The 27,146-nt window shown below is 36.9% G+C and overlaps 1 protein-coding gene across 2 annotated transcripts in view; it reads left to right on the plus strand.

The window, feature by feature from the left end:
- The window catches only part of PPP1CB (protein phosphatase 1 catalytic subunit beta), a 52,857-nt gene that overhangs the window by 17,365 nt on the left and 8,346 nt on the right, over positions 1-27,146 (plus strand). For both annotated transcript variants that reach the window (XM_077152489.1, XM_077152491.1), the window contains exons 4-7: positions 1,415-1,645; positions 3,328-3,432; positions 15,296-15,367; positions 25,867-26,018. In XM_077152489.1, coding sequence (XP_077008604.1) covers positions 1,415-1,645; positions 3,328-3,432; positions 15,296-15,367; positions 25,867-26,018 — 560 coding nt within the window. The remainder of the gene's footprint in view (positions 1-1,414; positions 1,646-3,327; positions 3,433-15,295; positions 15,368-25,866; positions 26,019-27,146) is intronic.

Below are 27,146 nucleotides of genomic sequence, written 5' to 3' on the forward strand. Positions count from 1 at the left end.
GTCAAAGAGTGATATCTGATATTGTCAAGGATGTGGAGAAAGAAACATTCCAGAACACTGGTTAAAATGTAAACAGGTATGGGGGGAGCTGGGGTCAATGATAACAGTATCTATGGTTGTTTAATATTGTTGTGTTTATTTTAATTTATTTTGAAGATTGTGTCACTTTACAATTTGTGTTTGTTCTTTTAGGACTTAGCTGGCGTTTGGTCAGATGCAAAAACTTAGGACCTTAAGTTGAGTGATCATATTGTGGTAGCCGGGAAAATTGTTCCACAGAAAGTAGCATTTTTCTGTAATTCACATAAAACCATGAAGTGTGATATAAATACTGACTCATACTGCCTTTGGGTTGATAATGCTGATACCCTCTGTAGTGGTTATTAGTGTTTATGGCGTATCTTTTATGAGTTTACCACCATCTTTTGCTCAATCAAGGATCATTTGCTTTATGCAAAAATTTTCTTTCTACTGTATGTTTTCTAGAGATCCACTTTCAGCACATAACCTGCAGATGCTTATTAGCTCTTTACTTTGTTTCTCTTTCTTTGTGTGGCTTATTAAATCATGTGCTTGATGCTGTTTGGCACAGCAGAGGAGATATTAGCCAAGTAAATGTTTATTGAATAGATAAGTAAATTAGCTTTGAGTACTATATTTAATTATGAGCTAATAGTTTGGAGTTTTGTGGAAATAATTGATCCTTTCTCTGAATTTAAATGATGCAGATATGCTTATTTATAGGTGATCTTAAAAATAATTTAAAGTCTCAAGGTGCACTTTAAAATGTTTTAATTTAGAAATAACTTGAGTTTAATAGAAATTATTTTTCTAAGTTCTTATTGTTTGTTTGGTGTAGCAAAATTACGTAAGTTGAATTATTAGAAAATAAGAGTGATAGTATTAGTTGCAGTTGCGCAAAAAATTACCCCCAAACTCTGGCTTTTATACTGAAACACTTATTTATTATCTGACAGTTTCTGTTGGTCAGGAAATTGGGAGCAACTAATCTGCATATTCTGTTTCTGGGTCTCACAAGGCTACAGTCTGCTGAGTTGAGTCAGGATTCAGCTGGAGAACTGTTCAGTTCTTTCTGAGCTATTGGCTGCAAACCTTGCTCAGTTCCTTACCACTTACTCATAGGGCAGCTTACAACATGGCATCATCGCAGACATAACCAAGAGGCGAGAGAATGTGCAAGCAAGACAGAAGTCATAACTTTTTGTAATCATCCTATCATTTTTGCCATATTATGTTAGAAAAAATCAGTAGGTCCAGCCCACACTAAAGGGAAGAAAATTACACAAAGTAATTGTGTAAAGTGAACATTGGAAACAAGTGAACATTGGGAACCACTTCATTTGAGCTGTCTACCACAGTCAATATTTCTAAAACTTACTTTTTCTATTTTTAGGAGATATTCATGGACAGTATACAGATTTACTGCGATTATTTGAATATGGAGGTTTCCCACCAGAAGCCAACTATCTTTTCTTAGGAGATTATGTGGACAGAGGAAAGCAATCTTTGGAAACTATTTGTTTGCTATTGGCTTATAAAATCAAATATCCAGAGAACTTCTTTCTCTTAAGAGGAAACCATGAGTGTGCTAGCATCAATCGCATTTATGGATTCTATGATGAATGTAAGTAAAAATAAAAATTTCAAAAAGTAGTTAATGGAAAAATTCCATAATAATTTTCCAGTTCAGAAAAGTTCTTTTGGTGTTTTTTGTTTTTTTGTTTTTCCAAAATATGCTTTATTAGGCATAGGCCCAGGAAGAGAGCCTTTAATGGAAGAGGAACCTGAAACTGGGAAACATTTTAATAATTAAATTGGTTCCTCAGAATCTCTCTGGTCATATTGTTTCAGATGGACTGCAGCTTACCTCAGGTAAAGGGGCCTTTGTTAATTAGTTTATGTGGCAAAAAGGTATTTTTTTCATCCAGTAAGAAATCATTTATTTGCCATTTTATAACAGTATTTCTTGGTACTATTATTAAATTTCTTTACTACATTCAAGTTTGATCTTTTAGTTTTGCTAGATAACATATGGGAATGAGCCTGTATTTGGTTAATTACAACTTAGAATAAATTGTAATAATTTAAATTATAATGAATTTATTCCTTGTAGTGTTCAGTTCCCTGTTAGAACATATTTTGGCTTTGTTTCCAGTCCTTTGTATGATAAAGTCCTATTCAAACTCTGAAATATCTCCTTGGTTCATATAATCCTCTATTTGACCAATGTTGGTATATGTCAGTACTATTGTGAATACTGGTAATGCAGCAGTGGAGAAGACAGATGATCTCTGTTTTCATGGAGCTTGCATTCTAATGGAAATGATTCAGTGTTCGATTTTTTTAATTTCCATTTTTTATTTTTTGAGATGTAGTAAGTGGTTTAAAGTGTTTAAAGTAGAGCATAGAGAAGAAGTGGGTTGTAGCACATTAAGCTATAACCATCTTCTTAAAGCTACATTAGGAATAGAGGTGTATTCTTTAAGTTGAAATCTGGGCTTGAATAGTCAACCTCCTTCAGGATATAAATGACATCAAATGAAATTATGTTTGTAAGAGTAACATGTAATCGGTTTTAAGTTGTCCTTATAAGAGAGGCAAGCTATGACAAGGAGCATAGACTACCATGGGTTAGTTACTGCAACTTACTGCCAAATTCAGAAATAATGAGTAACTATAAAAAGGTGGACATAACACTTGAGGCTCTCTTTGTGGTAGTTGTTTATGCTAGGCTATGGGAAAATTGCTGGTTTGTGTCTCTGTATTATAGTACCAAGTTGTAATTTATTCAAAAGTGAATTTCAGTTAAGTATTTTTTCCTTGGCAATAAGTTTACACTGTGTTACTCAATGCATTGGAGTCAAAATGGACAGTCTCCAGAAGCATTCCTTTTCCTTCTGCTTACTTATTTGGCTAGATATTTCCCTAGTTCACATGTTGAGGGGAAAAATTGTTCACCTGTTCCAAAATTGCTATAGTATAGTGACCTTGAAAGACAATTTCGTTTAATTTATTTTATAAAACATTACAATCTTTGAAGTCTTTATAACATTACTGAAGGGTGCTGAATGTTTGATTACATTTGTTTCCTTTTTTAAAAAATACAAATAGCATTGATTATTTAAAAAACAGTGTTAGATAATAGCATAAACAATGATATTAGAATCGTTCTGTGGTTTGAAATGAGAAAAGTTTTAGATGTTTTTAGCTTTATTCATGGCATGATACATAGGTAGATTAATACATTGTTTGTGTATAGGTGGTTTGCTATTTCTGATTTAGTCTACCTGCTTATTCTTTTTACAGGCAAACGAAGGTTTAATATTAAATTGTGGAAGACGTTCACTGATTGTTTTAATTGTCTGCCTATAGCTGCCATTGTGGATGAGAAGATCTTCTGCTGTCATGGAGGTAGACTAGTAAATTTGCTTTGTGAATTTTTTTTAAAATTTTTTTATTAATTAAAAAAAATTAACAACCCAAAGAAAACATCAACATATATAATCAGTAATTCACAATATCATCACTTAGTTGCATAGTCATCATTTCTTAGAACATTTGCATTAATTCAGAAAAAGAGATAAAAAGACAATAGAAAAAGAAATAAAACAAACACAGGAAAGAAAAAAAAGATACCTACCATACCCCTTACCCCTTGCTTTCATTGATCACTAGCATTTCAAACTAAATTTATTTTAGCATTTGTTCCCCCTGTTATTTTTATTTCATCTGTTCTACTTGTTTGTTTGCAAGGTAGATAAAAGGAGCATCAGACACAAGGCTTTCTTAATCACACAATCACATTGTGACAGCTATATCATTATTCAATCATCCTCAAGAAACATGGCTACTGGAACACAGCTCTACATTCTCAGGCAGTTTCCTCCAGCTTTTTCATTACATCTTGAATAACAAGATGATATCTACTTAATGCATAAGAATAATCTCCAGGATAACCTCTCGACTCTGGAATCTCTCAGCCATTGATACTTTGTCTCATTTCCCTCTTCCCCCTCTTTTGGTTGAGAAGGTTTTCTCAGTCCCTTGGTGCTAAGTCTCAGCTCATTCTAGGGTTTTTCTCAATTCCTTGATGCTGAGTCTCAGCTCATTTTAGGATTTCTGTCCCATGTTGCCAGGAAGGTCCACACCCCTGGGAGTGATGTCCCACATAGAGAGGGTAGGATGGTGAGTTTGCTTGTTGTGTTGGCTGGAGAGAGAGGCCACATCTGAGCAACAAAAGAGGCTCTCTTGGTGGTGACTCTTAGGCCTAAATTTTACGTAGACTTGACCTATCCTTTGTGGGGTTAAGTTTCATATGAACAAACCCCAAGACTGGGGGCTCAGCCTATAGCTTTTGTTGTCCACACTGCTTGTGAGAATATCAAGAATTCAACTTGGGAAAGTTGAATTTCTCCCCGTTCTCACCATTCCCTGAAGGGGGCTTTGCAAATGCTTTTCCACTCACTGATCGAATCACTCTGGGATTCATCGGGGCATCACTCTGGACAAACCAACAAAATCTCGTGTCCTACCTGAGATTCCAAGTACTTATGGTGTTCAATCAAACTATCTACATAAGTTATATTAGGAAATGCTCTAGTCAAAATATAAATTTTTTTTTTATTTTTTATTTTTTATTAATTAAAAAAAATAAACTAACACAACATTTAGAAATCATTCCATTCTACATATGCAATCAGTAATTCTTAATATCATCACATAGATGTATGATCATCATTTCTTAGTACATATGCATCGATTTAGAAAAAGAAATAGCAAGACAGCAGAAAAAGAAATAAAATGATAATATAGAGAAAAAATAAAAATAAAAATAAAAAATACAAAAATATATAAGAAAAAAACTATAGCTCAGATGCAGCTTCATTCAGTGTTTTAACATAATTACATTACAATTAGGTAGTATTGTGCTGTCCTTTTTTTTTTTTTTTTTTAGAAATCATACCATTCTACATATGCAATCAGTAATTCTTAACATTATCACATAGATGCATGATCATCGTTTCTTAGTACATTTGCATCGGTTTAGAAGAACTAGCAATATAACCGAAAAAGATATAGAATGTTAATATAGAGAAAAAAAATAAAAGTAATAATAGTAAGAACAAAACAAAACAAAACAAAACAAAAACCTATAGCTCGGATGCAGCTTCATTCAGTGTTTTAACATGATTACTTTACAATTAGGTATTATTATGCTGTCCATTTTTGAGTTTTTGTATCTACTCCTATTGCACAGTCTGTATCCCATCAGCTCCAGTTACCCATTATCTTACCCTGTTTCTAACTCCTGCTGAACTCTGTTACCAATGACATATTCCAAGTTTATTCTCGAGTGTCGATTCACATCATTGGGACCATACAGTATTTGTCTTTTAGTTTTTGGCTAGACTCACTCAACATAATGTTCTCTAGGTCCATCCATGTTATTACATGCTTCATAAGTTCATCCTGTCTTAAAGCTGCATAATATTCCATCGTATGTATATACCACAGTTTGTTTAGCCACTCGTCTGTTGATGGACATTTTGGCTGTTTCCATCTCTTTGCAATTGTAAATAACGCTGCTATAAACATTGGTGTGCAAATGTCTGTTTGAGTTTTTGCCCTTAATTCCTTTGAGTAGATTCCCAGCAATGGTATTGCTGGGTCGTATGGCAATTCTATATTCAGCTTTTTGAGGAACCGCCAAACTGCCTTCCACAGTGGTTGCACCATTTGACATTCCCACCAACAGTGGATAAGTGTGCCTCTTTCTCGGCATCCTCTCCAGCACTTGTCATTTTCTGTTTTGTTGATAATGGCCATTCTGGTGGGTGTGAGATGATATCTCATTGTGGTTTTGATTTGCATTTCTCTAATGGCCAGGGACATTGAGCATCTCTTCATGTGCCTTTTGGCCATTTGTATTTCCTCCTCTGAGAGGTGTCTATTCAAGTCTTTTTCCCATTTTGTGATTGGGTTGGCTGTCTTTTTGTTGTTGAGTTGAACAATCTCTTTATAAATTCTGGATACTAGACCTTTATCTGATACGTCGTTTCCAAATATTGATTCCCATTGTGTAGGCTGTCTTTCTACTTTCTTGATGAAGTTCTTTGATGCACAAAAGTGTTTAATTTTGAGGAGCTCCCATTTATTTATTTCCTTCTTCAGTGCTCTTGCTTTAGGTTTAAGGTCCATAAAACTGCCTCCAATTATAAGATTCATAAGATATCTCCCTACATTTTCCTCTAACTGTTTTATGGTCTTAGACCTAATGTTTAGATCTTTGATCCATTTTGAGTTAACTTTTGTGTAGGGTGTGAGACATGGGTCTTCTTTCATTCTTTTGTATATGGATATCCAGTTCTCTAGGCACCATTTATTGAAGAGACTGTTCTGTCCCAGGTGAGTTGGCTTGACTGCCTTATCAAAGATCAAATGTCCATAGATGAGAGGGTCTATATCTGAGCACTCTATTCGATTCCATTGGTTGATATATCTATCTTTATGCCAATACCATGCTGTTTTGACCACTGTGGCTTCATAGTATGCCTTAAAGTCAGGCAGTGCAAGACCTCCAGCTTCGTTTTTTTTCCTCAAGATGTTTTTAGCAATTCGGGGCACCCTGCCCTTCCAGATAAATTTGCTTATTGGTTTTTCTATTTCTGAAAAATAAGTTGTTGGGGTTTTGATTGGTATTGCATTGAATCTGTAAATCAATTTAGGTAGGATTGACATCTTAACTATATTTAGTCTTCCAATCCATGAATACGGTATGCCCTTCCATCTATTTAGGTCTTCTGTGATTTCCTTTAGCAATTTTTTGTGGTTGTCTTTATATAGGTTTTTTGTCTCTTTAGTTAAATTTATTCCTAGGTATTTTATTCTTTTAGTTGCAATTGTAAATGGGATTCGTTTCTTGATTTCCCCATCCGCTTGTTCATTGCTAGTGTATAGAAATGCTACAGATTTTTGAATGTTGATCTTGTAACCTGCTACTTTGCTGTACTCATTTATTAGCTCTAGTAGTTTTGCTGTGGATTTTTCCGGGTTTTCGACGTATAGTATCATATCGTCTGCAAACTGTGATAGTTTTACTTCTTCCTTTCCAATTTTGATGCCTTGTATTTCTTTTTCTTGTCTAATTGCTCTGGCTAGAACCTCCAACACAATGTTGAATAATAGTGGTGATAGTGGACATCCTTGTCTTGTTCCTGATCTTAGGGGGAAAGTTTTCAATTTTTCCCCATTGAGGATGATATTAGCTGTGGGTTTTTCATATATTCCCTCTATCATTTTAAGGAAGTTCCCTTGTATTCCTATCCTTTGAAGTGTTTTCAACAGGAAAGGATGTTGAATCTTGTCAAATGCCTTCTCTGCATCAATTGAGATGATCATGTGATTTTTCTGCTTTGATTTGTTGATGTGGTGTATTACATTAATTGATTTTCTTATGTTGAACCATCCTTGCATACCTGGGATGAATCCTTCTTGGTCATGATGTATAATTCTTTTAATGTGTTGTTGGATACAATTTGCTAGAATTTTATTGAGGATTTTTGCATCTATTTTCATTAGAGAGATTGGCCTGTAGTTTTCTTTTTTTGTAATATCTTTGCCTGGTTTTGGTATGAGGGTGATGTTGGCTTCATAGAATGAATTAGGTAGTTTTCCCTCCGCTTCGATTTTTTTGAAGAGTTTGAGGAGAGTTGGTGCTAATTCTTTCTGGAATGTTTGATAGAATTCAGATGTGAAGCCCTCTGGTCCTGGACTTTTCTTTTTAGGAAGGTTTTGAATGACTGATTCAATTTCTTTACTTGTGATTGGTTTGTTGAGGTCATCTGTGTCTTCTTGAGTCAAAGTTGGTTGTTCATGTCTTTCCAGGAACCCGTCCATTTCCTCTAAATTGTTGTATTTATTAGCGTAAAGTTGTTCATAGTATCCTGTTATTACCTCCTTTATTTCTGTGAGGTCAGTAGTTATGTCTCCTCTTCCATTTCTGATCTTATTTATTTGCATCCTCTCTCTTCTTCTTTTTGTCAGTCTTGCTAAGGGCCCATCAATCTTATTGATTTTCTCATAGAACCAACTTCTGGTCTTATTGATTTTCTCTATTGTTTTCATGTTTTCAATTTCATTTATTTGTGCTCTAATCTTTGTTATTTCTTTCCTTTTGCTTGCTTTGGGATTAGTTTGCTGTTCTTTCTCCAGTTCTTCCAAGTGGACAGTTAATTCCTGCATTTTTGCCTTTTCTTTTCTGATATAGGCATTTAGGGCAATAAATTTCCCTCTTAGCACTGCCTTTGCTGCATCCCATGAATTTTGATATGTTGTGTTTTCATTTTCATTCGCCTCGAGGTATTTGCTAATTTCTCTAGCAATTTCTTCTTTGACCCACTCGTTGTTTAGGAGTGTGTTGTTGAGCCTCCACGTATTTGTGAATTTTCTGGCACTCCGCCTATTATTGATTTCCAACTTCATTCCTTTATGATCCGAGAAAGTGTTGTGTATGATTTCAATCTTTTTAAATTTGTTAAGACTTGCTTTGTGACCCAGCATATGGTCTATCTTTGAGAATGATCCATGAGCACTTGAAAAAAAGGTGTATCCTGCTGTTGTGGGATGTAATGTCCTATAGATGTCTGTTAAGTCTAGCTCATTTATGGTAATATTCAGATTCTCTATTTCTTTATTGATCCTCTGTCTAGATGTTCTGTCCATTGATGAGAGTGGTGAATTGAAGTCTCCAACTATTATGGTATATGAGTCTATTTCCCTTTTCAGTGTTTGCAGTGTATTCCTCACGTATTTTGGGGCATTCTGGTTCGGTGCGTAAATATTTATGATTGTTATGTCTTCTTGTTTAATTGTTCCTTTTGTTAGTATATAGTGTCCTTCTTTGTCTCTTTTAGCTGTTTTACATTTGAAGTCTAATTTGTTGGATATTAGTATAGCCATTCCTGCTCTTTTCTGGTTGTTATTTGCATGAAATATCTTTTACCAACCTTTCACTTTCAACCTATGTTTATCTTTGGGTCTAAGATGTGTTTCCTGTAGACAGCATATAGAAGGATCCTGTTTTTTTAATCCATTCTGCCAATCTATGTCTTTTGATTGGGAAATTCAGTCCATTGACATTTAGTGTTATTACTGTTTGGATAATATTTTCCTCTACCATTTTGCCTTTTGTATTATATATATCATATCTGATTTTCCTTCTTTCTACACTCTTCTCCATACCTCTCTCTTCTGTCTTTTTGTATCTGACTCGTGCTCCCTTTAGTATTTCTTGCAGAGCTGGTCTCTTGGTCACAAATTCTCTCAGTGACTTTTTGTCTGAGAATGTTTTAATTTCTCCCTCATTTTTGAAGGATAATTTTGCTGGATGTAGGAGTCTTGGTTGGCAGTTTTTCTCTTTTAGTAATTTAAATATATCATCCCACTGTCTTCTAGCTTCCATGGTTTCTGCTGAGAAATCTACACATAGTCTTATTGGGTTTCCCTTGTATGTGATGGATTGTTTTTCTCTTGCTGCTTTCATGATCCTCTCTTTCTCTTTGACCTCTGACATTCTAACTAGTAAGTGTCTTGGAGAATGCCTATTTGGGTCTAATCTCTTTGGGGTGCGCTGCACTTCTTGGATCTGTAATTTTAGGTCTTTCCTAAGAGTTGGGAAATTTTCAGTGATAATTTCTTCCATTAGTTTTTCTCCTCCTTTTCCCTTCTCTTCTCCTTCTGGGACACCCACAACACGTATATTTGTGCGGTTCATATTGTCCTTGAGTTCCCTGATACCCTGTTCAAATTTTTCCATTCTTTTCCCGATAGATTCTGTTTCTTTTTGGAATTCAGATGTTCCATCCTCCAAATCACTAATTCTATCTTCTGTCTCTTTAAATCTATCATTGTAGGTATCCATTGTTTTTTCCATCTTTTCTACTTTATCCTTCACTTCCATAAGTTCTGTGATTTGTTTTTTCAGTTTTTCTATTTCTTCTTTTTGTTCAGCCCATGTCCTCTTCATGTCCTCCCTCAATTTATCGATTTCATTTTTGAAGAGGTTTTCCATTTCTGTTCGTATATTCAGCATTAGTTGTCTCAGCTCTTGTATCTCATTTGAACTATTTGTTTGTTCCTTTGACTGGGCCATATTCTCAGTCTTCTGAGCGTGGACAGTTATCTTCTACTGCTGGCGTCTGGGCATTTAGTCAGATTTCCCTGGGTGTCGGACCCAACAAGGTTGTAAGATTTTTCTGTGAAATCTCTGGGTTCTGTTTTTCTTATCCTGCCCAGTAGGTGGCGCTCGTGGCACACGTTTGTCTCAAGTGTTTGGAATGGATCCCTCCGGTTACCGATCTCCGCGGCCTGGGGATTTCCGATCCAATTCTCTCCATTGGTTCAGGGGCCACGCGTGGTGAGGGCGTCAGCCGCCGCGGCTTGAGGGGACCCTGTGGCTGGTCGCCGGCCGCAGTGGGCCCGGGGAATTCGCCACTGGACCAGGATGTCGCCCGCGGGGGAGGGGCTTCGGTCACCGGCCGCCGCAGCCTGGGGAATTCCCCACCGGACCGGGAATCCGCCCATGGGGTAGGGGGGCCACCGCGGCTTGGATAGCCCTCTGATCCGAGACTTGTAGCTGCGGACTCGAAGCCGAGACTCGAAGCCGCCCACTAAAGAGGGGTGCCGGCCACCTCGGCTTGGGAAACTTGCCTCTCCGAGACTCTCAGCCGGCCCGGGAAGGAGGGAGGGAGTAGGTCCGACCGCCGCAGCTGCCGCTGCTCGGGAAATCGCACGCCGCTCGGGGATCTCACCGCAGCCGAGTCTCGCAGTCAGACTAGGCAGTCCAGACTGGGGTACGCTGTGTGTCCATTCCCTGCTGTAGCCCCGGGAGCTGTTCTGCACTGTTTCAGTTCACCTAGTAGTTGCTTTGGGGGAGGAGGAACTAAGACGCACGTACCTTACTAAGCCGCCATCTTGGAACCTGTCATCCAAAATATAAATTTTGTAACAAACATTTTTTGCTTTGGTCTCACACATAAGGTGACATTTTAAAATATTACCATCCGTTTTCAGCACCCTGCAATAATGATGCTCCTTTGTTCTTCCTCATGCAAAAACATTTTTAAAATTTGTACATTTAGTCACTATTATTATACACTCTAAGCATTTCTAGATTATACCATCTCAATCTTTAACATCTATCTTTGTGAATTTTTTTATTGTGGGAAACAAAGTAGTTTTTATGTAAAGACTCAAGTGATTAAAAGTATTTTAAACAAGACTAATGCCTCTCATAGTATTACAAGTTTATGATTATTTAAAATTATGAAAACTTAATATTTATCTTTAGGGAATTCCACATATAAAAGGATAAACTGAGTTCTGTTTGTTTTTCCTTTTTCTTCTTTGACTCAAATTTTCAGAGATAGCCCTGGGTCAGGAAAAGTGAGAGGATCGTTACCTTCCTGCCTATATCGAATACCTTTTATTAGAATCCAAATATAATTGAGTTTAATAGTCACAAAACAAAGCAAGAGTACTAGACTTTATGCGATTTGTCTCCTTTAGTCCTAAAAATAATTTTTTTGTTTGAATGGTGTTGCTCCGTATGAGCTGCAAAGTAAGCTTAAAAATACAGAACTTCATATGAAAAGTTAACCTATATGTCTAGCAGGTGGCTAGATGCCATAAATATATATAGGATACTAAATATATGACCTGGTCATCTTGAGGAAGTTAAAAACTTATTGATAAAATTTAAATTTATGAAACAAATATTGAATACTAAATGGGATCTAATTATCAAAGTCTTTTCAGAACAGGACAAGGAGTGAATTGTTGAGAACACTTAAGGAAGCCATGGGTTTTGGAGGAGAAATAAACTTTGCAGAGGTAAAAAGAACATGAGACAGTCTTTTACATTGTGTGATTCAGGGACTGTGAAAGGACTGAGACCAGCTAGAATGTTAAAATACATTTTGGAGGATAATGAGATAAGAATATTTTGAGATTTGAACACTGCAAAGGAGTTTGAGTCATTTAATAGCCATATATTGTGTTTTTTACAGAGAAATAATTTAATGAAAATAGTATAACAATGTATTTCATCAGTGTATGAAAGAGTTGAAGGGGGAAAACACTAAAAGGATAAATGTACTTGTCTAGGCATGAGGTAATAAATGGTTTATTCTCTGACAACATAATTACATAGATTGAAGCGTGTATTTCAGTATATGCTAAATATTTAAGAAATTGGAGCTCTTGCATTTATGTTTGATTAAGGATAAAAATGTAATAGGAAGGAATATGATTTTTCAGCTTCTTTTCTTGTAATGATACTTAGTTTGCCTACCAGAGAAAAATAATTACCTATATTTTAAAGATTGCAGAGTATTTACTTCTTCGTATCTATCCTTCTGTTTGGGATTGAATCATGTTCCCCTACCCCTACCCCCCCCCAAAAAAGGTCATTTTCCCTTGATTTTGTGAGTGTAGATACATTTATAAATGTATCCAGGTAAGTCTTTTGCCCATTCTTTAATATTTCTTTGAAGATTTGTTAGTTAAGGTATACCCAAACTGAATGATGGTAGGCCTTAATCCAATATGGCTGAAGTCCTTATGAGCAATGGAAATTGAAGACATGGCTAGAAACCACAAGGAGCCACTGGAGGCTAGAAGTCAGTGGAACCCAGAAAAGAGAGGAAAAGACAATTATGTAATGGAAAAGCCAAGGAACCCTCAAAGATTGCTAACTAGCCAGAAGATAACAACCCCAGGAGGAAGCAAGCCTTCTAGCCTCTGAAACCATGAGCCAATAAATTCCTATTGATTAGCCAGCCCATTCTATGGTTTGTTTCAGCAGCTAGGAAACTATAACAGTTTTATGGTACTAGAAAGAGTGCTACTACTGCAAATACTAAAAATGTGTAAACTGCTTTGAAATTGGACAATGGGTAGAGGCTGGCAGAATTGTGAGTGCTTGATAGAAAAGGCCTAGATTTCTTTGAAGGGACTGTTGGTAGAAATGTGATGTTAAAGGTACTTCTGATGAGGCCTTAGAAAGAAAGGATGAATGTGTTATTGGGAATTGGAAGAAAGATGATCCTTGTTATAAAGTGCCAGAGAAATGTATGGTCTGCTGTTGTATTGAAATTGGAAATTGTAAGAGATGAACTTGGATATTTAGATGAGGAGATTTCCGAGCTAAGGATGAAGGTGTAGCCTGGCTTCTCTTTGTAGCTTATAGTAAAATGTGAAAGGAAAGGGATAAAGTGAGAATTAAACTCTGAAGCACAAAAAGAACCAGAAATGGATGCGTTTGAAAATTTTTAGCCTATTATACAGTGTTTTCTGAGACTTGGACCAGAAGTGGCCTATCAGGGACCTTCCTGAGCTTCCAAGAAATGAACTTCCCAGAGAATAGAATTCCATGGACTGGTTTAACTGAACAACCCTTTGCTGAAGAGGGTGTTACTGAAAATGAATCTAGTCAGCCATATCAGTGGAAATCAGGATTAGAAATGCTGTTAACCAGAAAGGATCTTGGAGAGTTTTATTGTCTGATGGTTTGGACTTGCTTGAGCTGCATGCAAAGCCAACAAGGTTTTTGAAAAACTTATGAGCAGAATCACTGACACCTTATCTGGAAGGAGCAGAGAAGGGGTGAATTTAAGGAAAAATTTCTTCAAGGACTAAATGATGGAAGCAAAGATCTGGACTGAAAAGATCTCTTTGGGCCAAGAAAGCAAGCCCATGGCTGTATGTGGAAAGGGCAGGTCCACCTCTGTCCTTAGAGAGGGCAGACTATCTGCCTCAGCACTGAAAGGGGGTGAGCCTTGAGCCCTGTTGTTCAAGGAGAGAACTGTCTCCCCAGTGCTCAGAGAGGGTGGGGCCTGTACCCCAGTACCGGGGAAGGGTTGGAGCTACTGCTCCAATAGGCCTGGAGGACAAACTGATCTGCAGATGACTCTCAGACTCTCAGATCTAAAGAAGTATTCTCTGCTGGATTTCAGACTTGTTCGGAACCTGTGGCTCTTATTTCCCTTCCAATTTCTCTCTTCTGGAATGGGAGTATTTTTCCTGTGCCTGTCCTATCATATATTAGATGCGGATAACTTTTCTTTTCCTTCATATAGGAATTTTGCCCCAGGATGGACCACATTTATAGCCAGATTCTGGCTTTGTATTAAAATTGTGACTTTTGTATTAAAATTGTTACTTCAAGCTTTTAGGATGTTGTGATGGAATGAATGTATTTTGCCTGTGGGAAGAACATGTCTTTTGGAGGTCCAGAGGGTTGACTACTGGGGCTTGAGTCCTGTCCCCCTCAAAAGGCATGTTCCACGGTCCCAACCCCTGGTCCTGTGGGTGTGAATTCATTTGTTTGTAAATAGGACCTTTAAAGGTGCTATTGGTTTAAGTGTGCTCAAACTGAATGAAGGTAGGTTTTAATCCAATATGGTTGAAATCCTTATAAGCAAAGGAAATTGGACATAGAAGGAGAAGCCATGGGGAGCAACCTGAAACTGAAAGTCAGTGTAACCTAGAGGAGAAAGGAGAAGATGCCACCATGTCTTGGAAAAGTTAAGGAACCCTAGAGACTGCCAGCCAGCCAGAAGAGAGCAAGTCTTCTAGATGCTGGAACTGTGAGCCAATAAATTCCTATTGGGAAGCCAAGCCATTGTGTGGTATTTGTTTTAGCAACTAGGGAACTAAAATATGTTCTGACCAACAATTTGTGCCTTCTGAAGATAATGAACATTTTAGAATAGGATGTAGGAGGGAGGTCTTATGCAGGAGGGAGGGCTTATGCATTTTAACTTGAAAGTAAAAATGTTTAAGGTGAGGCAGTAAGGAAAAGTGACAAAGTGGTAGGCAGGGGATGGTTGGAAGTAAAAGCAAAAATGATTCCATTTATTGCTTTGGGAAAATCTTTTAAAATAGAAGGGAATTTCATGTCCCTAGTGGGAGAAAAAATATATAGCGGTAGCTTAATCACAGTGTCCTCTTTTGTTAGAGTGGTATTAATAATAATTCAACAAGACCGGATTAAAAGGAATGCTTGAAGTATCTTTAATTTCATGTAGTTAGACTACTCTGATGAAATGTTTTTTAATTGGGTGACTGTTAAGATTATCTTTAGGGCGGGCCACAGTGGCTCTCTGCCATACCAGAGACTGGGCTCGATTCCCAGTGCCTGCCCAGGCAAAAAAAAAAAAAAAAAAGACAGTAATAATCTTTAGATATCAGTCTGATATCTTGACTTTATTTATAGGACTGTCACCAGACCTGCAGTCAATGGAGCAGATACGGAGAATTATGAGACCTACTGATGTCCCTGATACAGGTAAGTATGTAAAGAAGCTGAATTAATTTTTTGTTATGTAATGCAGTGTATTTGACACTGCGAATCTAAGTATTTAGTGGAAGTGTGATTGGTTTATATAACAACTTTTTTATACTTAGTAAATTAGCTAGAGATTACTTTATTTGCAGTAAGAAACATTTCACTTTTCATAAATCGTTCTCCATAATGCAGAACTTTAAAATTTTCTCTGATATATGGTTCTGTCAAATTTATTTCATCACAGAAGATGTTGCTATCGATTCCCTAAGCTATCTTACCAAATTCCATCATTCAAATTGGCCTTAGTATGCCTTTCAAAATCTTAAGTTGGTCAAAAAGTTATTTAATTAAAATAATTTTTCTTTTAAATCAGTAGTTTTCTGTATCATTGATATTTCAAACTTAGTGCTTTTTATTTTTTAATTGTATGATATGAAATATATACAACGCAAAGAAAGAAAAAACAATAGTTTTCAAAGCATTCTTCAACAAATAATTACAGGACAGATCCCAGAGTTTGTCCTGGGCTACCATAACATCATCTGAGATATTTCCTTCTGGCTGCTCCAGAACCTAGGAGGCTAGAAGGAATAAATATTATTTTATCATCACGGTCGACTTTTTTTTTTTTTTATACTTATTTTGTGAAAAATAACATATATACAGAAAAGCAATAAATTTCAAAGCCCAGTGCAACAATTAGTAGTAGAACAGATTCGGTTTTTTCTTCTAGCTGCTCTAAGATACTGGAGACTAAAAGAAATATCTGTGTAATGATTCAGCAATCATACTCATTCATTACACCCAACCCTTTGTCTGACTCCACCATAACCTTTGATCTTCTTATCCCATTCTTTAGGGGTATTTGGGCTATGGCCATTCTACCTTTTGTTATTGGAAGGGACTATCAGTAATATGGGGTAAAGAGATGGAACTAGCTGATATTCTGGAAAGGCTGACCCCTCCTAGATTTCAAGTCTTATCTGGTCCAGGGGTCCATCTGGAGTTTGTAGGTTTCTGGAAAGTTACCCTAGTGTATGAAACCTTTCTAGAATCTTATATATTGCCCTAGGTGTTCTTTAGGAATGACTAAAATGGTTTTGGTTGAGGTTTGGCAAGTTATAGTAGGTAGAAATGTCTAACTGAAGTTTGCCTAAGAGTGACCTCCAGAGTAGCTTCTCGACTCTATTTGAGCTCTCTCAGTCACTGATACATTATTTGGTACTCTTTTTTTCCCCCTTTTGGTCAGGATGGTATTGCTGATCTCACAGTGCCAGGGTCATTTCCCGTGCCGCCAGGGAGACTCACCCCTGGATGTCATGTCCCATGTAGGGAGGAGGGCAATGATTTCACTTGCCCAGGTTGGGCTTAGAAAGAGCGAGACCACATCTGAGCAACGAAAGAGGTCCTCTAGAAGTATCTCTTAGGCATACCTATAGATATGCTAAGCTTCTCTACTACATACATAAGCTTCACAAGAGCAAGCTTCAAGATCAAGGGCTTGTCCTATTGATTTGGATGTCCCTAATGTTTGACACAGTATCAGGGGTTTCCCGGTGGTGAAATTTAATAGTTCCTTAATTTTTCTCCCATTTCTCAAGGGACTTTGCCAATACTTTTTGATTATCTGCTTATTATATTCTAGAATGTATCCAGGCATTATATTAAGCAACACAGGATTAAAGGCCCTCACTCTTATTCTGGGCTCCCTGTGTTTCAGTTATTTAAATGAGCTGTCTGGACAGATTGTGTTAGATTATGTACTACAGAAAATTTAGGTTCCAGACAAAATAAACCTTTCTTCCTTTGGTCTCAGAGAGTAGGTGAGGTTCTAAAATATAGACAACGTCTTCCTTATCCCTATGTTTTGAATTACCTTAATCCCGACATGATCAACTTCGTTCTTATGTTTAAGTACCAGGTTATGTATATATAAAAAGCCTCTCAAAAACATAGTAATTACCACTCTGTACCAAATATGACTGCTGTAAGAGCTTACAACCTAGGCCCGTGTTTTTTTTATAAGCATTTTCTAAAGGAGACTTTACAATAATTGCTCTCTGGCTTCTGGCTTATTTTGCATCACCCAGCGTCCCACAGGTTCATTCACAATGTTCTATGCCTCACATCTTCATTCCTTTTCGTAGCAATACAATATTCAATCATATGTATACACCATCGTTCGCCATCTACTTTGCAGACAGCGCATCCTTTAGCCACCTGCATTCATTAGGCATCATTTATCATGCCCAAAGTCCACAGTCCATCAACTAACCGATAAACACACCCTCACCAAAGAGGAAATCTAAACCTCCTTTTAACTCTTGTCCTTCCCCCTGTTATTTACCCCTGGTGTTGCTGTGGTACCACTGATGTTTTCCTGTTAAACATAGCCCATAGCATGCAATAGGCATTTTCCCCTGCACTCTGAACTTAAAAATTCTTTATACAAGAATCATACCTTTGAAGTAGTTCATGCAAGAACTTATTTATATTTCTAGTGTTAATCAGTAGGACGCATAGGTCTATACAAACCTTTCAATCATGTTCACCTTCCATATGGTAATATTACTTACAGACCCACTAGTGCACCGCCTTCACTTCTGTCTGTTCCCTTACATTTGAGTTCGGTCTCATTAGCTAACTGTTCACCCATCTTTAGTTTCTATGTATCTCTAAGTCTCCTGTATTCTATATTTTAAGCTTCCAGTTTTACCTTTACTATGATTATAAAAGTAGAGTCATAAAGTATATCCTTTTGTGTCTGGCTTAGTTTGCTCAGCATTATGTGCTCAGGGCTCATCCATCTCGTCATGTGCTTCAGGACGGCATTTCTTCTCCCTGCTGCATAATGTATTCCATTGTGTGTGTATACCACATTTTGTTGATCCACTTGTCTGTTGATGGGTATCTGGATTGTTTCCGTCTTGGCATTTGTGAATAATGCTGCTGTGAACACCGGTGTGCGCAAAATGTCTGTTTGTGTCACTGTTTTCAGCTCTTCTGGGTATATACCAAGTAGTTTATACCGGCTATTGTCAGGTCGTAGGGCAACTCGATACCTAGTTTCCTAAGGAAACGCCAAACTGTCTTCCATAGTGGCTGCACCATTATACATTCCCACCAGCAGTGCATAAGTGTCCCAATTTCTCCACATCCTCTACAACATTTGTAGTTTCCTGCTCGTTTAACAGCAACTGTTCTTATAGGTGTGAGGTGGTATCTCATGTAGTCTTTTCTCTGCTTTTCCCTTATAGCTAATGAAAATGAGCATCTCTTTATGTGCTTTTGACAAAGCCATCTGTATTTGCTTTTCAGAAAAATGCCAATTCATATCTTTAGCCCATTTATAATTGAAGTGCTGGGGTCAAGAAGTCAGTGCACGAGTGCACGGGCACCCAGTAGTGAGAGAATGTGGGTGTGTGGGTCTGGGAGGTGGGGCCCTGGTGTACACTGGTCTAGGGGGAGGGGCCTTTGTGTGCACATGTGCAGAGTTCAGGGACAACAGGTTGGGGTTGCTTCTGCTTGAGCTTGGGGTAGATATGGCCCTGCTATGCAGGTCAGTGCTTACCCAGAGCTGGGGGGCCTGGCTGATGGCCATGCATATGTGTGGATCTGGGAGGGCCGTAAACTGATGTACATGTGTGCGGAACTCAGAAGGCTGGTGGAGAGGGGAGTTGAGCGACTGTATGGGCTGGGGGCAGGTGTTGCCTGGGTATGAAGGTAAGCGTCTGCAGCTCATATGTGCTGATGACCACCTTCAGGGGGTGGGGGTGGGTGGGTCTAGGGAGGAGCAAGGTGAGAAGCACAGAAGAGGTGGGATGGTCTGGGGCAGGCTTGCACATGGTTGGGGTGTGGGTGTGGGGCAGGTGTGCACACAGTGGGGCTGTGGCGGTGACAAGGTAGGGGTGCTTGGAGAATGGAGAAGGAGGTGCAGGTGACGGGGTTCCGGTGCATGGGGTTTGTCATGAGTTATGAGGGAAGCATGTTCAAGGAACATGGCTTGGCTTACTTCCCAGTCCCCATCTCCCCACCCATGCCCTCCTGAGGGCTCTGGGCTTCCATTTGGAAAGGGGCACATTAGGCTGTTTGCACCAGCTGAACTCTCCGGTTCTCTGCTTCTCAGTTTTTCAGCTTTTGCAACCAGGGCCTCCCTTTGTGGTGTAGCTGACCCTCCCAGGTGACTTAAACCCTGAAGTTGCTATCTCAATCGCCTTCCCATCCCTTCTTTAGCTGTATCTTGGAGTAAGTGTGAACTCGACCTTTCCTATTCCACTTACAGAGCCTTTAAGGTTCTAAAGAAGCATATTTTGAATATTGAATATTGACTGTTCAGACATTTAGAATAATTTTCTTAGATAGATGAAGTAAGTCGTAACAAGAGCAAATATATTCCAATGAAGGATAAAATGTTAATAAGTTAAAAAGAATAAAAAAATTTTATAAATTGAATGACAGGCGCAGTTGCACTTACCCAAATTTTTCTCTTGGCTTTAGCCTTTTTTTTTTTTCCGCATGGGCAGGCACCAGGAACCGAACCCAGGTCTCCAGCATGGCAAGCGAGAAGTCTGCCTGCTGAGCCACCGTGGCCCACCCTTCTCTTGGCTTTAAAGTGTTTGTTACTACTCATATTTGAGTAATACAGCATGTACTGAGGTATCTAATCATGGCACTCACAGAATAAAACGCTATGAAGATCTGTTAAGTTGTATGCATTTAAGTTGTTTCCTTAGTTCAATTTCTGCTTGAAACGTCACTACATTTCATGCTATTAAAAGCAGCAATATAAGAAAAACTGCCTTTCCTTCAGTTTCTTGCACATGCAAGAAGTCCAGAGAACACCAGACAACAACATAAATAGAAAGAAAAATATGCATAGCACATACTGATCAGTTAGTGTAAAGAAAGAGAGTTCTGAATCTGCAAGAGAGTCCCAATTAAATAGTGCTAATCTCTTAGAAACCATGGAGTCAAGAAGACAGTGGATTGAAATATTAAAGTGCTGAAGGAAAACAGCTTCTAACCAAGAATCTTAATCTGGCAAGATTTTCATTCAGAAATGAGGGAGAGATTAAGACATACCCAGATAAACAAAAGCTGAAGAGTTCTTCATCACTTGTCCTGCCCTACAAGCATTGCTAAAGGGAGTTCTTCAGACTGAAAGGAAAGAAATTAGGCAATGTTTCAAAACTGCATACAGAACTAAAGACCTTTGGTAAAGGTAGCCATTTATTTACCTTTATAGAAGACATAAAAAGGCCCACAGCTTATGTCATACTTCATTGTGAAAAATTGAAAACTTTCCTTTGTTACTCAGCATTTTACTGGAAGTTCTAATCAAGAAAAGGAAACAAAAGCCATCCAAATTGAACTCCCTATTTGCAAATGATATGATCATCCTATATTTGGGAAATCCTGAAAAATCCACAGTAAGGCTCCTAGAGCTAATAAATGAATTCAGCAAAGTGATGGGGTACAAAATCAATACCCCAAAATCATTAGTATATCTATACCCTAGTAATGAACAATTAGAAGAATAAGTCAAGGAAAAATTCAATTTTACAGTAGCAGCTAAGAGAATAAAATATTTAGGAATAAATATAACCAAGATTGTAAAAGGCCCTATACAGTATGAAACATTGCTAAAAGAAATCAAAGAAGACCTAAATAAATGGAAGGACATTCTAAATTAATAGATTGGAAGACCAAGTATTGATAGTAGGATGTCAGTTCTACCTACAGCAATTTATAGATTGAGTGAAGTCCCAGAGTTCCAGCAACCTTCTTTGTAGAAATGGAAGTGTAAGGAGACCCCAATAACCAAAGCCATCTCTTGAAAAGAAGAATGAAATTAGAAGACTCAATTTCAGATCTTAAAACTTGTTTCAAAGCCACAATAAACAAAACACCATGGCACTGAAACAAGGATGGATATGTAGGCCAAAGGAATTGACTTGAGAGCTCACATTTATCGCCGGCTGATTTTTGTCAGGGGGCAAAGATCATTCAATTGGGAAAGAACAAAAAAAAAAATGCTGGAAAAGCTGAATCTTCATTTGCAAAAGAATGAGGGTGGGTAACTATTTCACCCCCTATGCAAAAATCAACTCAGTATGGATCAAAACCTAAATAGAAGAGCAAGGACTATAAAATAAAACTCCTAGAAAAAAAATGTAGGAAAGAAAGTTCAGAATTTTATGTTAGATGATGTCTTAGACTACACCCAAAGCACAGGCAACAAACAAGAAAGTAGATAAATGGAATCTCATCAAAATTAAAAACTTTTGCACCTCAAAAGACTTTATCATGAAGTTAAAATGACAGCCTACACAACGGGAAAAAATATTTGCAAACCACAACTCCAGTAAGGGAATGTATAAAAAAATCCTTCAGCTCAACAGCAAAAAGATAGATAAACCAGTTTAAAAAGACTCGAACAGACATCTTTCCAAAGAAAATATACAGATGGCCAGAGAGCACATAAAAAGATGCTCAGCATCATTAGCCATCAGAGAAATGCAAATCAGAACCACAATAAGAGACCATTTCACACCCATTAAAATTGCTGTTCTTAAAAATGGAAAATAATGAGGATGTGGAGAAAGAGAAGTACTCATTCAGCGTTGGTTGTACATATTGATAGTTTGGCAGCTCCTCAGAAAGCTTAATATAGAACTACCATATGACCTGGCAATCTCATTGCTAGGTATATACCCAGAGGAATTGAAAGCGGAGACTCAAGTAGATATTTGAGCACCAATGTTCATAGCAGCGTTATTCACAATTACCAAAAAGATGGAAGCAACCCAAATGTCCATCAAGCAATGAATGGATAAACAAAGTGTGGTATATTACTGTAATGGGATATTTTTTGTCACTGAAAAGGGAAGGAGTTCTTATACACAGATGATGCAAAAACATGGATGAACCTTGAATACCTCATGTTGTGTGAAATAAGCCAGACACAAAAGAACAAATATTGAATGATCTCACTGGTATGAAATAATTAGAATAAGCAAACACATAGAGTCAGAACCTAGAATATAGGTTTCTAGGGGATGGGGTAGGGGGTAGAAATTGGGGAATGAATGCTTAAAATGCAGAGTTTCTATTTGAGGTGCTGGAAATGTTTTGGTAATAGATGGTGGTGTGGTGGTGGTTATAGCACAACACTGAATATAATTAACAGCACTGAATTACATATTTGAATGTGATTAAAAGGGGAAATTTTAGGTTGTTAAATTTTTTTCAATCCATGGAACACAACACAACCCTAAGTTAAACCATGTATTATAGTTAATACAGTTTCATCAGTTATAACAAATGTACCATACCGCCAGTTCAGGATGTTACTAATACAGTGGTATATGGAAACTCTATATTCTATTCATGATTTTGCTGTAAACACAACATCTTTAAAGTTCTAGAGGCTTTCTTTGCTAAAGACTGTTCTCAGCGACCAGACTTGACAATACCAAAAATGTCAATATCTCACTGAAGGGATTCACAGTTATTTTGAAGGGTGTCTTTTGAAAGTGGTTTCAGGTCAACTAATGGTAGGGAAATTCAGAAAAAAAATACCTGACTACTGTTTATACTGTGCATAGTTATTACAGAAAATGATCAAAGTTGTGGCACTAGGCTTTTGTTACAAGATGTGGTCTAGTGTGGCTCACTTCCTCATCAGTGTTGTTTTTCAGGAGAGTGGGTTTCTTGTTGAAGTTGGAAATTTCTTGGGTAAAAATATATACACAAGTTTTCAGATGAGGGCAGACATTACTTGTTCAGTGTCTGAAGCCCAGATAAGTTAATTCTTTTTTTTTTTTGAAAATTTTATCTTTTTTTTTAATTTTTTTATTAATTAAAAAAATTAACGGAACTTTTAGAAATCATTCCATTCTACATGTACAATCAGTAATTCTTAATATCATCACATAGTTGCATATTCATCATTTCTTAGTACATTTGCATCGATTTAGAAAAAGAAATAAAAAGACAACAGAATAAGAATTAAAACGATAATAGAAAAAAAAAAACCTATACCTCACATGCAGCTTCATTCAATGTTTTAACATAATTGCATTACAATTAGGTAGTATTGTGCTGTCCATTTCTGAGTTTTTATGTCCAGTCCTGTTGCACAGTCTGTATCCCTTCAGCTCCAATTACCCCTTCTCTTTTTTTTTTTTAATGGAAAAAAAGAAATTAACCCAACATTTAGAAATCATACCATTCTACATATGCAATCAGTAATTCTTAACATCATCACATAGATGCATGATCATCGTTTCTTAATACCTTTGCATCGGTTTAGAAGAACTAGCAACACAACCGGAAAAGATATAGAATGTTAATATAGAGAAAAAAATAAAAGTAATAATAGTAAAAACAAAACAAAACAAAAACCTATAGCTCAGATGCAGCTTCATTCAGTGTTTTAACATGATTAATTTACAATTAGGTATTATTGTGCTGTCCATTTTTGACTTTTTGTATCTAGTCCTGTTGCACAGTCTGTATCCCTTCAGTTCCAATTGCCATTTATCTTACCCTGTTTCTACCTCCTGCTGGACTCTGTTACCAATGACATATTCCAAATTTATTCTCGAATGTCCGTTCACATCAATGGGACCATACAGTATTTGTCCTTTAGTTTTTGGCTAGACTCACTCAGCATAATGTTCTCTAGGTCCATCCATGTTATTACATGCTTCATAAGTTTATCCTGTCTTAAAGCTGCATAATATTCCATCGTATGTATATACCACAGTTTGTTTAGCCACTCGTCTGTTGATGGACATTTTGGCTGTTTCCATCTCTTTGCAATTGTAAATAATGCTGCTATAAACATTGGTGTGCAAATGTCCGTTTGTGTCTTTGCCCTTAAGTCCTTTGAGTAGATACCTAGCAATGGTATTGCTGGGTCGTATGGCAGTTCTATATTCAGCTTTTTGAGGAACCACCAAACTGCCTTCCACAGTGGTTGCACCATTTGACATTCCCACCAACAGTGGATAAGTGTGCCTCTTTCTCCGCATCCTCTCCAGCACTTGTCATTTTCTGTTTTGTTGATAATGGCCATTCTGGTGGGTGTGAGATGATATCTCATTGTGGTTTTGATTTGCATTTCTCTAATGGCCAGGGACATTGAGCATCTCTTCATGTGCCTTTTGGCTATTTGTATTTCCTCTTCTGATAGGTGTCTGTTCAAGTCTTTTTCCCATTTTGTGATTGGATTGGCTGTCTTTTTGTTGTTGAGTTGAACAATCTCTTTATAAATTCTGGATACTAGACCTCTATCTGATATGTCATTTCCAAATATTGTCTCCCATTGTGTAGGCTGTCTTTCTACTTTCTTGATGAAGTTCTTTGATGCACAAAAGTGTTTAATTTTGAGGAGCTCCCATTTATTTATTTCCTTCTTCAGTGTTCTTACTTTAGGTTTAAGGTTCATAAAACCGCCTCCAGTTGTAAGATTCATAAGATATCTCCCTACATTTTCCTCTAACTGTTTTATGGTCTTAGACCTAATGTTTAGATCTTTGATCCATTTTGAGTTAACTTTTGTATAGGGTGTGAGACATGGGTCTTCTTTCATTCTTTTGTATATGGATATCCAGTTCTCTAGGCACCATTTATTGAAGAGACTGTTCTGTCCCAGGTGAGTTGGCTTGACTGCCTTATCAAAGATCAAATGTCCATAGATGAGAGGGTCTATATCTGAGCACTCTATTCGATTCCATTGGTCGATATATCTATCTTTATGCCAATACCATGCTGTTTTGACGATAAGTTAATTCTTGACAGAAGAAATGACATTGAATTTGTATCAAATTTAGCTGTTTTGATTCAGCAAGCCACAACAGTTAAAAACTGTCAATATATTTTGAGGAGCTGTGTGTGTCTCTGAAAAAGGAGCGATTCACCAGACTGGCGAATAAGATCTAAGAGTTGTCCAGCTATGGAAAAAAGCCTAGTTTTGATGTCTTAAGACCTATATGTGATATTTTTAAGTTGCTGTAAAACTCATTTGTTTATTTGCGGCTATTTGTTTAGAGGACAAAATGCTCCAGTGCTTAATTAAGACAGTGTGTGTTACTAGCTCTGAATTAAGTAAAGTAGATTGTTGGGGTAAATTACAGAGCCAAGAAATAGACAATGTCACTTTCTAGAGAAAAGATAGACTGTTCTAGAAATAGCAGAAACTAAACAAAAAAGAGAAACAGCCTTTTCCGTATACCTCGTTGTGCTCAGATTGTGCTATACAGATATTTCTTAAATGTGAAGAGGATTGGAAGGTGCTGCCTTAGAGGCCAGGCAAGATTTTTTGTATGGGTGTTTTAATGAAAAGAAGGTAAGCGCAGTAGGCTGGGACCCTCGTGGGCAAAAGATTATTTTTATTGAAGGGTAAGAGGGCAGGAGAATTGAAATGTGATAGATATACTTTCTCTTACAAATTTTATTTTGATTTTTCGTTGCTGTATTTTTATTCGTTGAAGGTTTGCTCTGTGATTTGCTGTGGTCTGATCCAGATAAAGATGTGCAAGGCTGGGGAGAAAATGATCGTGGTGTTTCCTTCACTTTTGGAGCTGATGTTGTCAGTAAATTTTTGAATCGTCATGATTTGGACTTGATTTGTCGTGCTCATCAGGTATGATATATAAAATTCTTAGATATTTTCATAAATGTTAACTTATTCATGTAAGTCTTCTCATTTTATTTTTGAGGAATCTGAGATCCAAGAAAGCTAAATATTGTGTACAGAGTAAGTAGTAGGAGAGGCAAAGCCAGTACCTAGATCTAATGATGAACCATCTGGTGTTTTATTAACTTTTTCTTGCCCTGTAAGAGGAAATTTTTCCAAAGAATTTTATCTTTTTTCAATACATTGCAGTTTTTTTTCAATGCTTTTCTGAAACTTTCTAGACAATATTAGGTCCAGTTTTGATTGGTCATTAAATATACTGTATGGCTAACAATCAGATGAACTGTGTGAGCTTTGTTTGATTTGATAAGAACAAACCATGCTATAAAAGGACAGTTTTTAGACAGTTGGGGAAATTTGACTGTAACTGGGTTTTGGGTTTTAAGGAATCATTATTAATTGTTTTAGCTATGATAATAGTATTGTTATGTGAGAAGAATGTCCTGATTTTTCAGAAGTGCATACTCAAGTATGTAGAAGTTAAATATGTCTGGAATTTGCTTTAAAATACATGTCGACAGAAAAACAAAAAACATCCAAATCAAAGAAACAAAAATACATGTCGGCAGAGTAAAATAAGAAATGGGCGCATAAGTGAAATAAATACAGCAGAATCCTGATAATTGTTGAGTCAAGGTTATGAGTTAGTGGGAGTTTATTGAACTCATCTATTTTTTTTGAACTTTGAAAATTTTCATGTTAATATATGTATATACGGATATTTATTCAGGTGTCCTTTTCTATGACTAACTAGATCGTGCTCTTTAAAGAATGGATTTTTTGTGATTTGTTCATCTTTGGATATCCATTGCTTTTGTACAGTTGAGATATTGTAGTATGTACTTACTGTTTATTGAATAAATTGGTGAATAAACAAAAGTTTAACAGTTCTTAACAATAGCAAGTTGTCATGCTCTATAAAGCAGTTGTTATGAAATACATTGATAATGAAAGGCTTTTTTCTAAACATTTGAGTTACTAAAAAGATTTGAAATTTGTAAGTATAATAGTTTATATATAAGATTCCTTGATATTTCTTTGTTAAAGCAATATTCATTGAATTAAATATATGCT

The sequence above is a fragment of the Tamandua tetradactyla genome, chromosome 3 (assembly GCF_023851605.1).
Source record: "Tamandua tetradactyla isolate mTamTet1 chromosome 3, mTamTet1.pri, whole genome shotgun sequence".
Classification (NCBI taxonomy): domain Eukaryota; kingdom Metazoa; phylum Chordata; class Mammalia; order Pilosa; family Myrmecophagidae; genus Tamandua; species Tamandua tetradactyla.